The 17,589-nt window shown below is 40.8% G+C and overlaps 1 protein-coding gene across 13 annotated transcripts in view; it reads right to left on the bottom strand.

Annotated features, from left to right (window-relative positions):
- GPATCH2L (G-patch domain containing 2 like) overlaps nt 1-17,589 on the bottom strand; it is a 38,360-nt gene that overhangs the window by 11,780 nt on the left and 8,991 nt on the right. For 7 of the 13 annotated variants that reach the window (XM_027459479.3, XM_027459478.3, XM_027459480.3 and 4 more), the window contains 6 exons: nt 15,814-15,990; nt 15,387-15,466; nt 13,236-13,303; nt 12,287-12,341; nt 10,164-10,249; nt 1,041-1,132 (listed from right to left, as the gene is read on the bottom strand). In XM_027459479.3, the coding sequence (XP_027315280.3) occupies nt 1,041-1,132; nt 10,164-10,249; nt 12,287-12,341; nt 13,236-13,303; nt 15,387-15,466; nt 15,814-15,990 (558 nt within the window). Of the gene's footprint in view, nt 1-1,040; nt 1,133-10,163; nt 10,250-12,286; nt 12,342-12,393; nt 12,434-13,235; nt 13,304-15,386; nt 15,467-15,813; nt 15,991-17,589 lie in introns of all 13 variants that reach the window. The other 6 variants (XM_072038427.1, XM_027459484.3, XM_072038428.1 and 3 more) reach the window with 3 other exon arrangements.

The raw sequence follows: 17,589 nt of genomic DNA on the forward strand, positions 1-17,589 counted from the left end.
TACGCTAACACGAGATACTCAAAAGCTAGGAAAGAACATCCCAAATAAACTGTCAATAACAAGTAAGACTTCTGCTGAGCAACGGATTATTAATGTTCTTTTCTTTTTTAATATGGAACCTTTTAGGCAGTCTGCACTCCAGACCTATCACTTGAGGGAAGAAAGTTGTACTATCTCTTATTTCATTATTCTACTGTCTATCACCAGCCCAACAAAGAAACCCAAACCTCATTTCCCCCTATTCATCACCAGTTTCTTTGGCCTTTATGGTTTTCACATCACCATTTTTCCCATCAGTTCACCCAATTCTTTGTCACTGGATTACAACCATAGTTTCTTAATGAGCTAGTTGCGAGAACATCAGTCACTTGATAGCAGGCAAAATATTTTAAGAGGTAGGGTAGGCTGAAAGGCCAGAAGTCAGTCTCCTAAAACCTTCTGTGTTCTGTGGATTTACACTTTTAAAGATTCTGATGAGTAATCACTTTCCAGAATTAAATCATAGGAAAACACTACACACCCAGAGCAAGAAAAAGAAAAAAATTGACTACTTTCACCCATAACAGTAAGACAACTCCAAGGGAGTTAGGTCTTCTCAACTAATGATCATATAAAAATTACCATATTTCTGCTCCTGCCAAAGTGTCCAGAGGCATAATGAAAAAGGGCACAAAGCCACCAGCTAATGTCAGCCCAACACTGAAGGCACACACTGTGTACACCAATCACCTTCTTATTACCATATACTGCATAATTTAGGACCAGTGGAAATAACACCTTCTGGCAAAACAGATTATTAGCCCCTGCACAGTGGAGCATTAAGTTACCTTACTATAACTACACTATGAAAGATTTGTTTACTTGGCAGCTTTTGATGCTCCACAAAACACACATGATATTCTCTTACATGTTGCCTTTCTCTCACTTGTATTTTTAGTTTCAAATCAAGGTAATGCTATTTTTGACTGTTCTGACTCTGGCACTCTGCCCAAGAGGGACACAACTTTAGAAATGCTGGCAGACAGATAAATCCAGGTTACCTGATGTTGGGCTGGATGTGGAGGCTGCAGCTGGCTTTCGTTTCCTCTTGATGTCCCTTGAGCATGGTGGTCCCAGGTGTACATTTGCTTGCCTACAGAGAAATTAAAACAGCCAGTTAAACTCTGTTCCAGCGTCACCTTCCCTTGAAACTCTGGCCAGTCATCCTCCAACCCTCCTCCACAACAGCCTCTTAATCAATAGTTAATGTGAACCACAAGCTTCTCAGGGAAGTTTTCCTCAGATTTTTTGTTAACATAACATTATGCTCACACTTCTTTTAAGAGCACACAAAAATAAACTGAGCAAAATAATAATTATTTCCTAGCAATTAAAGGATCTAGTTTTGCATTCACTTTTAAATAACCTTTGCATAAGTAAAGACAAGATCAAGCAGAGATATGAGACACCCTATCATTACTTCTATACAAGTCTAAAAAATGTCTGCAATGTTGCACTGAAGAAATTACAAGACATTTATTCCCTTATTCAGAAACTAAACTAACTTAAACATATTTAAAACTGTAGTCATCTTACAAAGTATGTATAGTCTAAGTGTCCATGAATACTATTTCTACTGTAACTGTAAGTTCATATAGTTAGAAATGCAAAACTGTTTCATGAATTTCCAAAATCATGATTTCCTTATAGAAAGTGCAGTGAAAACAGCTGGATCTGGCTTGCAGTATCATCACCTCGCTGCACCTGTAAGATAGCTGAAAGGCATAATCTGTCCCAGTCACATCAGCTGTTGAGTCTGAAGCCTACCAATGACCACTTTATTAACCCTTTGCCAACTAAGAAGAAACCTGCCTTACAAGGACATGCTTGAACAGAGCCATCCTCCAGGTTCCAGACTTAGGAAGAACTGAGGTTTAATTCAGAAAAGACAGTCTTGGCAGCAGTCCAGAGAACCTTCTCAAATACAATCCATAATGAATACAAATGCATAATTTAGCAGTGATGTTGGATTCAAACCCCTGCTTTGTCTGAGATAACAGAATTTCTTTGGCAAGTTGTTTGGTTGCTCTCTGCATCAGATGTGATGTGACAAATGCAGAACTGCCGTGCAAATAAAAACCATTAAGGACTGTGAGGTGTTTACATCATGTAAAGATTGGAACCATATACATTTTGACAATTAAGTGATGAAATGCTTCTGTCTTTAAAGTTTATTTTGATTTCTTTTCCTGAACATTTAACATTTATCAAGTGCTGAAAACTTTTACAGATAGCAAGAGGGAAAGATTGCAGCTTCATACCTCCATGCCAAAATTTATTAAAAAAAAAAACCATATTTGTAATATATACAATTTCAGAAGCCGAATTTACACAAATAGGAAGTTTCCTGTTGTAGCTACACAGAACAATGCAGGGAAGCACAAAAAATTCCCTCTGCAAGCCAAAACTATAAATTGTTTGAATACTACAGGGTCTACCTACTTACCTGTAACAAGCATGCAACCACAAAATAAGAAAGAAAACAACAAAATAGCTACTATTCTGTATTCTCAACTACTATTTTGAAGTTCTACATGATTTGTCATCTTAATTTGACATTAATTAGTTTACATTTTTTTAACCTGTTATATTTTAACCTGTATATATTTTGTTATATTTCATTGAGGGCCAATTTTTCAAATCCTTGATTTCTGGGAGCACGTATTAACATAATCAGAACTAAAGGCTTGCAAAAATACCAGCACAACTGGAGACTGCACATACAAATCCTTTGTTTATACACATATATGACTAACTTGTAAGTGACCTCATGCATGCTAAAAAAAAATATGCTTTTGTACATGGTTGTGATAGTGGCCAAATAGTATTTTGGCACAGTTTTACAATGTATTCTGAAACATTTAGGCACACATAGCCCAAGGAAAAGATAGTGTCAATCAAGTGGAACATCAGGTTTTTATTTAGCATCACTGTTACAAGATTAGATTACTAACTAGATGACTTTATGATTACATACAACAATCCAAATAATCTTATTATATAATAAAGAAAAGATTCACTTTTAATTTTATGAGCTTACACTACATAAGCTAACTGATCCTTGGCAGATAATCACTACAGACTACAAAGGAAGTATGCACAATCATTTCTAAGTGACTTTATGCAATTTTTTCCCGGTTCACAAATGTTACAGCTAAATTTAGAATCAGAGCTCCTGGTTCTCAGATCCATGCTCAGACCACATCTACCTCTACCTCACAATTGCACAGAACGAAAGTAGAAAAAAAAAGTCTGAGAATCTCAAAATCCCTTCTTGTACTAAAAATAAAGGCAAATTGTACTCCAGCTGGAGACTAGTAGCAAGGATGCTGAATCTATCAGCCCTGCCTCTAACACACAAAGGCTCAGAGGTCATAAATTGCCTCTGTAACGTGTATTTCGTTCAGGTTTATCCCTTATTGATCACCCACACTCCAGTTAGTAAATCAGGAACCTATTGATTACTCACTGGCTCTGACTGCCCTGGTGGTAAAAGTGTCAGTTTCAAGTGGTTGGTGCACTTTACGGGCACCGTAAATCTGCATACAGGGAATCTCCAGGTAGTAGGTACCTTGGGAGAGGGAGAAAGAAGAATGCACACAGGAATGATAGACCTCATTAAGACATGGACAGGAAGGGTACCTGAGGCACATTTTATGAAATATGCTTTTTTTGGTAGCTAACACACCTTTCAATTTCTGTTTACTAACCTAAATACAGGTGCTATATTGGTAAGAGAATAGGTTGGCAAATACCAGTGTAACAGCAGACTCTTAGAAACACCACCACCAGGAAGGTAAGGCAGTGGGTATGCGTAGCATACCGCCTAACATCGGACAGGCTGAACTATGAATTGTGAAAATCTGTTACAGGCTGCAAGATGAATTAGTCGTTCTGTGAAAGGTAAGTTTAAACAACTCTTCTGTACAGTTCAAAATGACTCAGAGGTAAAACAGAACAAGAACAAGAGGAAAGGATGACTGAAAATACACATTGGTACACTGTCACAAGCCTCTGTGAAGAAGTCAGAGGTACAGAGCTTTGTGGGATGACAGATTTGGGCCTAAACTGAGAAAGCCGAATGGTACTTACTCCATCCTTACTGGCTATTTCTTCTGCTAGGATTCTATAATTTCCTTGGTGTTGCACAAACAATAACAAGTAAATAATTGCCTGATAACTTTTGGACAATGGCTGGTGGATCATAAGTAAAAAAAAAAAGTTGCAGTACTCAGTCTCTGTTGGATCCAATAGGTGACCACAGAAAACCTACCTTACAGTCCAGAAAGGACTGAAATTCTACCCTGGGAAGAGAGAAAGTAGAACATATCTGGAGACACACAGCAGGCTCCAAAGTACAGCCTGGGTACTTGGGTAGCCACAATATATCCAAATCAACACTGTGACCTCTCACTAACAGGAGATAACAAAAAATTACATATGTACAGAAAAAAATGGTTTTCTCTTAAAAAAAAGTATAGTTTGTTTCTGACAGTGATGTGCTTTTATTTATTTATTTATTTATAAATCATAAGCTAAATCCATATTTCCTGGGTAATTCCTTTTCTTTTGATTGTACCATAGCACTCAAGGTACCTGATTCTGATGCAGGTCACACTGGAGAAAAAGCAGGCGTTGCTATGCACAAAGCTGGGATTCGTTGTTGTCTTTAGTGTGTCAAAAGGATTTTGAGCAATGCTTTCTTTTTCTCTTTGACATACTTATTCTATGATGTTTTATTTTTATTTTCTTTAAAGGAACTGCAATTGCATACACCGGAGTCCTATTTCACTCCTACAGTTCAAGCTGACTGCATGTTGGACTATCGGGGTCATTTGAGCTTGCTACTCCTTAACCCTGTCATAGATTTAAAAATGGAAAACTGTAGGTTTTAAGTCTGGCAAACAATATAATCCGTGGAAAACAATGTCTGCACAAGCAGACACAAACTCACAAAGAACCTGACTGAACAGGATCAGGCCTCTCACACCTTAGTCTGTAAAGAGAAGTCTAGATTGTAAAATGACGTCCACTCAAAATCCGGAGTAAAATACAACTCAGTCTCATAACAGAGGCCTCTAAGAAGATCCTGCACAGCTAACTGCGACAGTCTGTGGCCTTCTTGGAAAGGGATGGCGTATCAGACACCTGGGGGTATATGCCTCTTGCAACATTATTCAGTTCTCAACATTATTCAGTTTCTCTGCTGACAACCTTTATTCTACCCCTATCCCTGGAAGATGCAGAGCACGTGGATTCTGTAGTGAAAATAAGGTAGCCATTAATCTACTGTCATACAAACAAGGGGTGCTATTATCCTCATGTTAAAAGTAAATGTTCAACAAGGAAACTGCTACCAAAAGAATTCCACACAGCCCAGCTGTAGCAGTTGCGATGCTGAATTCCCAGCAAACATAGGCCAAATGAAAGGTTCTTCCTCTAAGCCCTGAAGTGTTACCTGAGGCTGTTTATGGTGGCTTCACAAAATTAATAGTAAGAGCAGAGTTCCTCCTCCTCTTTGAAACTATAGACCCAGCTGGGCACCAAAGTCTGATCTGCACACAACATTTGTAAATCAATACAAGTTGCTCATCCAGTCTGCATATAAAGCTGCCATACAAGTAGCTCCTGTTACCACATCACAACGCTGATATTTGTCTGCAGCAGTCTCCTCTGCCCTGCAGAGCCTCATGAGACAACTGCTAGAGCACATTTTCAGATTTCAAAATCACTAACAGGTCAGTCCACTTCTTAAATCATCTGAATGTCACGGGCCTTCATGCAGCTGCACTCTGTTCCCCAAGTAAGCATTCTAACAAGAGGGAACACATTTTTTTCTATTTTCCCAAGTAAGCGTTCTGAATAGAGATGATGCGATCCCATACTGTGTTCACTGTTTTCGTACTGACTCATGGTACATGTGCCAGAAACAGCCCTAATATTTGCCAGGCCTGCTGAGTACACGGATTTCACAGTGGCAACATACTTCATAGAGGAAGAAAGAGGTAGTAAGTAAACAAGCTTCTGAAGCCAAGGGGAATTTATTTTTCACTCCGGAGAATTAGGATTCACCAAAATGGAAGCGTTAGGCCTTAGACAACTGCGTATGACAGTAGGTTGATAGCTGCTGTTCACTGCATGCCTGTCAGAAGAATTCAGTTATATCCCCAGCTGGAATATTAGCTAGGCTTTAGAAGCAAAGGAAGACATGAAAGTGTTCTGGCTAAGTGGAAAAAAAAATAAAAAATTTGAGAGAAAGATGCCTAAAGCAGTCAACAGCAAAGACAGTTTTATATACAGACATTCCAGGAAGATGAAGATGTGTGGATAGGTCACATGAAATGAGCAAGATACTATCCCGGTCAAGTGGGACAGCACGAACCCAGAAACAATCATTCACTCCTTCAGCTATCTCAGGAAGGGCTTGACATTGCAGGCAATCCCTATACCTCCACATGCTTGGGTAAGAGGCAGAAATGGAAAAGAAAAAAAAAAAAGTGATTTACTTAAACATGCATATTTCTAGAGCTGGAACTAGAATTAGAGACCTTCAAGCCTTTCCACTCTAAAAGCACCAACAAATCCAGGGTTTGGAGCACTTGGCAGTTTACTAGAAGATGATCACCTACCCTTTTAGATTTCTATACCATGTTCCAGGAAAGATTCAAGTCTTGCTTCTTAATGCAATTAAGCCTCTAGGTTTATCGTTAATATTAGTTGAGAGGGCATGCAAATGATTTACTCCTTTCTTTGAGGATTTAGCTGAACTGTTCAGAGGTCTATCTAACGTAATTCTTCAAATCTTCATCTTGAACTTCTACTTGCCATCTCACTGGGCACTGAGGTCCACTTTTCTTATAAACTCCGGTCAGAGCATTTAATTAAGTTTTTCACCCATAACCCTGTTTTCCAGGCTAGACACACCATAAATGACATTAGGGACAATTTATCATCTTCTACCTTCCTCTCTTGTTCTACCTGTTATTAAAACTTAAATTGAAGGGAACATTGGCTGTAGGCTCTTCTGAAACTCCGATCCTGCCTCAGTGGAATAACATTCCACCAACCCACAACCTATAACATCTTTCTACTGATAGAGCCATTGGATACCCAGAATCTAATAACATTCTGCTTGAGCCTGTAGAAAATCCTCTTCAGGAGAGTTAAAGACTTAAAGAAGAAAATTCTGTACAGACCACTCCTTTCACCCAGAGAGGGAAACAGGTAGAGGGTAAAAAGGCGAAGGATCACTTGGGCTGTCCACGCAAGTCTCTGCTTGCCTGCTTTTAACAGCCTGCATCGTCAAGCAGAAACCTTAACAGACAAGACATGATTAGCAAACGCTTTGTGCTCTTAAAGGAGAGTAATTATAGGCATGTGAAAAAAGGAAGAGATCCCCGAGGTACTCTTCCTTGCATGCCTCCCGAGAGGCAGCAGGGCCATTAAAAATTCCATGATGAAGAGGAAAAACAGCCTGGGAACAGCCAGGAGGCAATACAGCAAATTAATACACCAGCTGTCCCTTGGGAGGACTGCAAGAAAGCAGGAAACTCTCCTCGCTTCACAAAATAAAATTATACCACTAATGATAACAGTCACCACACACACAAAACTGCTTCTAATGATGGGTGTGAAATTCCCAGTGCTATGCACACACTTTGAATGAAATCTCTTCTCATCACAGACATAAAGCAAGAAAGGTAATCTTGGTAGTGTACAATTCACACAGCCTTTCAAATAAGACTTCCCAAGGAACCTTCCACATAGAACTTCCTCCTTGACACTGAAAAGCCTTTCTTGAACGCCCCCACCTGCGCTCAGTATTCTGAGCAACAGATCTGGTTAATGGAGGAATGGGTTACCAGTGACATGCTGCACTTCCAGACGAACTGCACCAAAATCCACCACAGAAGAAAAGAAAACATTTCCACTGGAGAGGGCAGACTCTACCTGGTAGTTATGCTCCATTGGACACATTTGTGATAGCAGAAGCTAAGCAGAGAGGTAGTTTTCCATCAAGCACTGGGCATCAAGTTGAAGAAATATCATCAAGACAAGTTCTTCTTTAAAGTATTTCACAGAATTCTCAGGAAATTAGCACCCCCACCCCATTCTGACAAATCTCTGAGCAGAGTTTCTTGAGTACAAGATGCAAGCTGTTAGGACCTTACTAAAGCATAAAATGCTAGAATTGACTCCATCCATGAAAAAAGAGGAAGAATTAACTGGGGCTTAATGGCTGAACAGAGCTTACAGAGATCACCTGAAATTCCTGTAGGAAAACAGACTGCCAATGGACTTAGCTCTTGAAGTACCTAAAGAACTACTATTAAGAGAACATACCTGTGGAGGAATCAATTTCCTTCTGTGCCCTTGGCAGCATTTTTACATAAAGCAGGCACCTCGCACTAAAGAATTCAATCCCTGCCACATTATTGGGCCATATAACATTTTTTATTCTTACCATAGTTGCCCTCCACTCCCCCAACCCCACCAAAGATGAGCACATTTGCCACTATAAGAAGGAACTGCTTTCCTAAATGACAGGCACTTAAAAATGCAGTCACTGCTAGGATGAGACAAGCAACTTCTCTGCCAACATTCAGTAACAATTCATTGGGGATATTGTTTGTCAGGACTGCAGTCACCTGCTCCTTAGAGGAAGGAATCAAGCATATGTCCATGGGTTAACTAGACTATATATGCAGTAAAACCAAGCAAGCATATGTCCATGGGTTAACTAGACTATATATGCAGTAAAACCAAGCAAACACGATCACTCCAGCTTCAGAAATCTCTTGCAACACTCAATAGTTTTGGAAAAGCCCTTCACTGATCATCATAAAGGCAGAACTTTGCTACAGTCAAATTTGCGGGCAGGAGCTGTCCAGATCTCCTTTCCAGAGGACAAACACCAAACAGCTGGTCTCACCTGTAATTTCTGCATAGCACAAAGTGAAACACATGAGGCACAAGAAAGGTTATCCTCACTGCAGATGAAGAGATCAATTAATCTTGCTTCACAGGCACAAAACATCCCCAGAATGGGGCAAAAGCACAGAAAGGAACCAATTTGCTGATGCACAATCTTCTGGATTCTTTTTATTCTCATCCAGCTGACCGTTTAAGAGTTCATTTCCCTCCCTTCCCCCTACCTCCTCTTCCAGCTTTAGCATGCTGGCTACAGCAGCATGAGGTCATGGTGCGACATCACAAAATTCCCTGCAGTAGCCAGTGGGAGGAGAGGCTTTGCTGGGTGGGTGCCAAGCTTCAGTTTAGACACATACAACCTCAGTACATTTTTCATGCTCTATTTGCTAATTAACAAGGGGGAAAAAAAGCCAGGAAGCTTAAAGTCCAGACAGTTCTTTCAGATTTGATCCTTCGTACGAGCACGTAAGCAGAGCTGTCCCCCAAGCAAGTCTGTTGCCTTGTATAGTGAAAGAGCTCAACCTTACCTTTAAATAGTCACCTGCAGCACAAGAACCGGAGTCACCTCCAAGACCAAGACCACCTCCAACACTTGGATTTCATATAGGCTTAGTCAGCAAAAGGTGCCCAAAGAGCATGTTAACCCCAACCACGCAGATTCAAACGTTAACCCCAACATTTGGCCAGACCAGATCTAAATTGCAATAGAGAAAGATACCAAGCCACTGGAGATCACCTCAGGTGAGTTCTGAATCTGTTCAGAGGATCTATTTTAGGCACCCAGGAGACCAAAATGCCTCAGCAAGGCACTCACACTAGTCTGTCAGCACTTTCCCTTTCATCTCGTTCTGATTTGAATATTGGGGAACAATACTGTGCCCATTTGCACCTACGTAACAGACTTGCAGCATCTCGTTGCACAATGAAAAACAGATCACATTTATTTCTAAAAAGACAGTATACTCTGCCTGTCTGTCACACAAAATATTTCAATACGTCCTGAGTGCTTAGAGTACTGAGTCTGCCAGCTAAGCTGCATTGGTATGTTCTATGCTAAGTTTGAACACAGGCATCACAAGGAAAAGTGCATTAACTTCCAGGCTGGTGAGTACTGTTCAGACTGCATAGTGCTCCTGAAGGGAAGTACGGGAGGGAAGTCAGACAACCCCAACAGAGCAGAGCAAGGGAGTTACCTGGCGGTGCAGTGTGCTGGTGAGCATCTTCGGTGGGAAGCATCAGCAAGCACATCCAGAGAGTACAGAGGAGATAATGGATTGAACTGGAAAGTCAAGAGATTTTATTTAAGCAAAGTGTTAAAGGAAATAGTCTCCAGATACAGCTGCTCAGATCTACTCCCTGTAGTTGTTCATACAGTATAAGTAAATCTTTTCAAAATCCCAATGGATGAGCCTAGGTGAGAACTGACTCTCAATTCAAATGAAAAGTTAGCACAGGGTGCAACAGGAAAAACTCATAACCATCTTCTCCCGACAGACAGCCCTACAGGCACACTTTTCTTCCACCTCACATAATTACATATGCTGGTTGACTAAGAGCATACTTGAAGAGCTCTACTGCTGCATACCACAAGCAAAAAGTTCACCTCCCTGTAGTGAAGCCCCCTGTCCACATTCATATTGCAGCATGGAAAGTCACTGCTACAAAGAGTGCAATCACAGAACTTCCCAACAGTGCCAATATTCCCGGTGGCCATACGTGTCACTGAAACAGATCTCTAGAAGGCTCAAGGCCCACCAGGCTCAGTTCACAATGAGCTGCCAATTCATTCCACAGCAAGTGAGCTGCTCCTCCTATTCACAAGCTTCCCTTGCAAACTGCTTAAAACGATTTTCTGAAACCACGTGTGGTCAGGCTAATCTTGCATCCTTCGTAAGATATACACTAGACAAACCCTAAAGGCATCAAGCCTGTGCTTCACTGTAGAAAACATAATTCTAATATATTTTTTATGGGACGGGAAAGATATGGAACAAATCTACTCATAAAATGCACAGTGAAAGCTTTGTTCAGTTCACATAGAAGATTTAGAGTGGTCTTCGGTCTGGGGTGCCCACGTTACACTTCCATTCAGGGTCTCCTCTTTGTTTATAATTCACACCACTAGCAAAAAAATCATTCCCATCTGCTTTGCAAGGTGCTTCACCAGTTCCCGGAACACTTGTTCTTGAATTACTAGGGTGACTGGTACATGCATTTCTGGATAGGGATAATCCACAGCTGTAGAAGACCTCTCGTCAGAAATGCTTTATGCTAGTCTAGAACTCAGTACTAGGCCTTTGCCTTCAAACTTTCTGGCAGAGAAGAGGTACTAAGTACAACAAAGCTTCTGTTATTGGTAAGCTCCTCCTTAAATTGGACTATTAGTTTACCATCAGTGAAATAACACCACAGCCGCACAGTAGGGGAGAATCACCAGTAACTCTCTGCAGCTGCTTCAAGTTCAGTTATGAAAAATAAAACTGATTTATACAGGTCATTTGAAAGCTTACAGAGTTATCATTCTTAAAAATATAAAAGTGGTATGTGAAATGCTGCCATTAACAAGAAACGCACAGTTGCACAAAGGCCCAGAAATTACTTTGCACAAAGGCATGGAAATAATTTCTTGCCACATATGTATTTATAGTCATCTGAAGGGTAAAACAACTTTCAGTCCTAGTGTTCACCAATCAAAAACCAACTTGCAATGGAGCAGAAGGGAGTGTGCAGTACTAGGAACACTGTCACAACACGACCGCTCAATTGGAAGTTGTTTTTTTCTTTGCTTGCTGCTATCAGGAACCTGTGCTCTTACACTGTAAGTAAAAAAGCCTCCTACCACTGAAGCTATGCAAGATTTACATACAGAGAATACAAAACAGTATGAGTACCTACACAAGAACTTCAGTCAGTTAAAAGAGTGCCTACTTCTCTTGCTAATCACCTCTTACTTTTTCCTGTTACAGTTGTTTATTCAATTAGTCAGGTGACTTTTTTTTTTTTAACCCATTCTCTGTTGAAGAGACTATCAGGCAGAAGCCTGAGCCAAACGAGGAAAAACAAAGCATTCAAAAAGAGAAAAATGTTCCAATTATTATAGAATTTTATGAGGCCAAAGTTCCTCCTGCCAAGAGTTACTCTCCCTCCCACTCATTATTGGAGAGGTAGGCATATGCTAACCTGAAACAGGGAGATACACAAAAGGAGTTTGTGAGCTATTCAGTTCAAACAGACAATATAATGCTAGTGACATGAGTTGCATTCAAAGCCCAGAAGACATGAGTTACTAAAACAAGAAGGGACAAGGCTACCTTACCTCACGTGCAAATGCCACAGTGTGAGGGAAATCAGAAGCCAGCACTTTGTTCTTTCTAGAGAGAATGAAACCAAGAAAATAAAAAAAGTAGAGCACAGTCAGCTTACCTGGTTGCGATCTCTCTTCCCCATGGATGGTAACCAAAAACTGGAAGGAGGCAGTCGGAAGGACAGGTGGGAGTAACGCCAAGGAAGGAAGGAACACAGGGAAAAATAAGGGTTGAGGATAAGGCCAGAAGGGCAAGAGAAGGACAAAGATGGAGGGAGAAAGAGAAAGATTAAACATCAATAGGACTCATTAAAAACAAGAAATTTCAAACCCAGGGAAGAAAACTGGATGCCAGCAGGTGGTGAATCAGGCTGGACCCACTGCACTACACTCAGGAGGAGCTACCTTTACTGCTTTTACCTAGCCATAGCCCAACAAGAACAACATTAGAGAGATGCCAAGGAATAGGCACCATGTCAATTTCTATTGCTGGCTACAATTTTAAAACACAAACTGGGGAAGGAGACAGAGAACAACAAAGAAAGAATGCAATGTCACTACTGCCTTGTCAGCATCATTTCTACAGTCAGGGTGTGTCACAATAGCATGAGTCCACAAAGAAGCTTTTTAAATAACTAACATACAGGGCTCAATCTTCTCACACTGTGCAGGAGATATGCAGTTATTACAATGGCACAGTGTAAGAGAGAGGGAAAGAAAAAGCTGACTGGATCCAAAAGGACATTTGAGCAGTGTCAACATACTAGGGCAGCCTAGTAACTAAAGAGTCAGCAATTGCATTTAAGAAAACAGAGAAGCTGTCAGCAGAGGACTGTCTCCCATTCAGCAGGTGACTGCATTCTTAAGTTACCCCAAAGCTCTTCATTCACAAAAGGGAAGAGGACCCCATAGTTCTTCCTCCCCTCCCAGAGCTCTACCCAACAGCTGTTAAGGGCCTTACTCTTTCTGGCGCGGATCACTAACAATATGACCTAGCCTCTCGGTGCCCACAGTGCTCATGGAGGTCTCCTGAAACACAAAGACAGGTAAAACGTTGCAGACTCATGCAATGAGCAGACCTAAGTTTGCTACTGCCCATAGGAATAGATCTTGCTCCCCCAGCCCACTCTCAGCTAAATTTACCCACCCTCTCCTTTTAGAATCTCAACCGAGTTGATTTAGTTAATTATAATGGCAGAAGACCATTTGGTTTTTGTTGTTGTTGCCATTGTTATTTATTTATTTTACTGTTTTAGCTACTACATTTGCTTGCACAGGGGTGCACAAAGAACTGAACCAGCATGAAGTATGCGGCACAAAGATGCAGTGAAGAACAGGGAAAATGGCTGAGGTATGCTTGTTTCCAGTTTGCTGGTGTCAGCTGAGCCAGGCACAGGCTAAGAGGTCAGGACATCACACTACCCACCCTACTAACAGAAATCTTCCTCACAAAACTGCATCCAGCCTCTTCAACCAAAGGGGAAAGGGACTCACAAAGAGCAGGTGAATGAAACAAGGAGGAAGCTTAAAGTTTGCCCTTCCTGAAAACAGCAATTTAGCATGAGGACATCTAGCATCTATAAAGAAAAAAGTATATCCAATGAGAAAGAACTTGCTCTGGGAGCATGTTTTTCCCTGTGATTCACTGCCCTGTGTATGGCTTGAGGCTGGTGCACACATATACACACAGCCTGAAGCACCAGCTGTTTGTATCTGCATAGCAGCTCCCTCCAGGAAAGAAAAATACTTTGTGGTAAGGGTGTGAAGATGAGGGTAAAAGGTTTTCTCAGTTAAGAATGTTCACAGTTTCACTCCAGGTTACATAAGCAAAACACATTCAAAGTTTAGGGGGAGTAGTAACAGCAGGGGTAAAAGATGGGCTATTTGTTATAGCAAGAAAATTATTAACTGAAAGTGCCGTAATGTTTAAATTTACGGTTTATTACTGTGTAAATTACAAGCCGTACTTTTGGTAATTAGCAGCTCGCTGGCGGGGAGCTCTGAATGAAACTCATTATTTATGATTACACTTTAGAGAGAGATGGGGAAGGGGGAGCAGTGACCTCCGCTGCAAATGACAAAGATCCCTTTAAGGTGATGAAGATGAATTAAACAAGTAAATATTATCCTTCTCATTTGGATCATTAGAGGTGCTGCCAACAGGCCCAGCCACTTGCAGGTGGCCTGAGGAACCCTACCCCAAAGCCAGGCTCTTGCCTGCTGAGGATTCATATTTTAAACACTTGTTACAACTAAGCAAGGTGAGTGGAAGGAAGAAGGGACAAACAAGTATCTTCAGGTATGACAACAGCTTCTGAAGAAGAAATCCCATTCACCTAGAATCCAAACCCCTCTAACACACCTTAGAGTTAACAAACTCTCTAAAGCCAGCCAATTCAGAACATAAGCAGCTGTCTTCAAGATCACATCCCAGTAAAACGTAACACAGCAGACTCTCAGAAACATCTTTTATAGTACACAACTGCACTCCACACTCCAACATCCAGACCATCTGCCAAGTACTGTTTATTCCTTTAAGAACAGAATTAGCATTTTTGCCCTATGCTTATAAAAAATGGTTAATGACCATAAAAAAAAAAAGGTCAATGGCTCTGGGTAACATTATTGTATATACCCTTTCACTCTATCTCATCACTAAAAATGGAACAGCTAAGACCGCCTGCTTCTGCAGTCATTTATATCAGTTTTCTTCCCAACCTAAAATTTTACCTTCCTTCAGCTTTTGGTTACTTCTCTGCCCTTGTACTCCTAAATTACAGGCATGTACAAGTCTCATGCTATCATTATTTTCCCCTACTTACTGTCTAAATCTTCCTGATATTTATGTTCTCTGTCATTCATCTTCAGACCTCCTATCATACTGATCTTAGCACTAATCAACCGTCTCTGCCACTCCAAGCCTGTTTCAAAATCCACTTGGTTGCTCAATCAACTTTCAGCAGTGAAAACATTTAACTGAATCAAAGACTATATGAAAAAACTGTACAGGGCTCCCTTTCTGCAGGAAAGGATTCAAGTGCAGTCTTAGAATAGCACTTCAGCAATAATCAGCATTGGAAATACAAATGAATTATCTTGCAAAAGGGAATACCTTGCCAACAAGCCTCCTTCGACCTTTTCGGAGACAACGGGCAGCAGCTCCTGGAAGGCGATTCAGGCGAGCATGAAAGCCTGAAAATCAAACACAGGAGAACTGAAAATTCTTCCTGGTAAAACAGCCAGGAAAAATTGTTGATTCAGTGGTCAAATTAGTATTTCTGTCTCTGTTTCTCAGTCCACATGAAGTAAATATGCCATTTTATTCACAAATCAAAAACGCCATTTAAAAAAAAAGACAGCTGATAAGAGGAATAACAACTATTGTTGTGTCTTCTACAGTACTAGTGCAGCGATTTTTAGCTAGATTTTTACAAAAACAGATCACTAATATCAGTTTATGTTGCAGCACCTGTGAATAAAATCTACTCATCATCAACATCAAAAGTTCACAATCACACGTCATTCCTTGTGGAGCTCACCTCTCTGAGCTGGTCGCGAGGGCAAAAGAAATGTGGAATCTGAGAGCTTTTCCAGTCCTGAGTCAATCCGCTCCACTTCAGATCGGTGGTCAGCTCCCCACTTGGGAAGGAGGTTGGGGACAGTGAATCCTGGGACACATTCTCCTTCATAAAACCAATCACTCTGCTCATCATCTCCTGAAGAAACAGGATGGAATTACCGATGAGAAACACCAACGTGCCCTGTGACTGTCCCACGAAGTACTACAGGTAGGCATTTTTGGATGTGGAACAACAGCTGAAGTCTCATTAGGAATTCCTTCCTGAAGAACCTTATATTTGTATTCTGTTTCAATCACCTGCAGTAACTATGGAGCCTCACTAAATGCTTTAAACTATACAACTCAGTCTACAAAATTTCCCTATAGAACAAAGCCTTCTTTATAGACCTGCCTAGGGCAGCTTTAGCACTCTGTTGCGGCTGCATCTCATCAACCTTAGTTCAGTGCTGTGTGATGTCTAATGCACAACTCTTCCTCTGAAGTAATTACTGTGACAGAAGTAGAGGCCAATCATTTGGCACACACGTTCTAGGCCACCACAGGAAAGATTTCACAACAGGACACCAGGCTCAGAATAAGCAAAAGGAGCATACTCACTGATGATGCAGATCCCTAGTCTCCTAATACAGCAGCAAACAGGAAAAAAATAAGGCTTTGAAATGGTCGCTCTGAGTGTAAATATTAACCATACAGTGAGTCTCACTCAATCAAAATTCCTTAAAATCTGTCAGAACTACAACCTCCCTGCAAAACTAGAGCAGCAGCAATAGAAGTCATTACCAAAACAACTCCATGAAGCAAGGCCACTGTAATTAATAGCTGCAGTCTAATACTGACCTGCATCGGACACCATTCAGGGTAAACCTGCCTGGCCGGAAATCCCCTGGGGGCAGTAGCACGTGAGAAGTGTAAGAAAAAGCAGGAAGACAGCAGAGAGACACTTAGCCCTTCAGTATCCCATCTAAGAAACAGTCCTGTGCAATTGCAAGGTACTTCACCTTGCCTGAAAACATTACTAACACACCTGACTTCGGGAAAACTCTCATTTGCCTATCATTAAGACACGAGGATTCCCAGTTATTCTCCTCTCTCTCTTTACCAAGTCACATTATCCCTGACTGAACTCCTTTATGCCTACCCACACGCCTTGCCAGCCAAAAAAGCAGAAAAAAACTCATCCAAGTATGAATCATCTCACACATAACAGAAGAAGCTGCACCCAAAACCAATCAGCAACAGCAAAGACAGCCAGAACACTTCAACCTAAAGCTCTCACACTGCTTATTTCTGTGATGTCAGTTGATCGAGAATGCTTATGACAAACATTTTGAAATATAGACATACCCCTACCCACCTTACATTAAACAAAAGGTTAGTAACGTTGTCTAGGTCTTCTAAGTGATCATAACTCATGCAAAAATATCCCTTACACTTTTGGCTCTGTGAGCATAGAGCTATGTCATACCTCAAATCACTACTTCCACATGACAAACATTAACAACCAGGATCATGTACTAATACCTCTGCAACATTTGCCTTGAGCGATTCCTGTGCATTTTACAAAAACTTGCAATCAAATTACACAGTAGGATCATCCTCCACTCACTGCAATTTCAGCTACCAGTGCATTTCAAAGACAACTCATTTAATTAGCCACAGCAAATATGTATTACACAACATAACCTCAAAAGGAGGGGAAAAAAGCTCTATTCCACTTAAGTACATTGCTATTTCA

This window comes from Anas platyrhynchos, chromosome 5, assembly GCF_047663525.1.
Source record: "Anas platyrhynchos isolate ZD024472 breed Pekin duck chromosome 5, IASCAAS_PekinDuck_T2T, whole genome shotgun sequence".
NCBI lineage: Eukaryota > Metazoa > Chordata > Aves > Anseriformes > Anatidae > Anas > Anas platyrhynchos.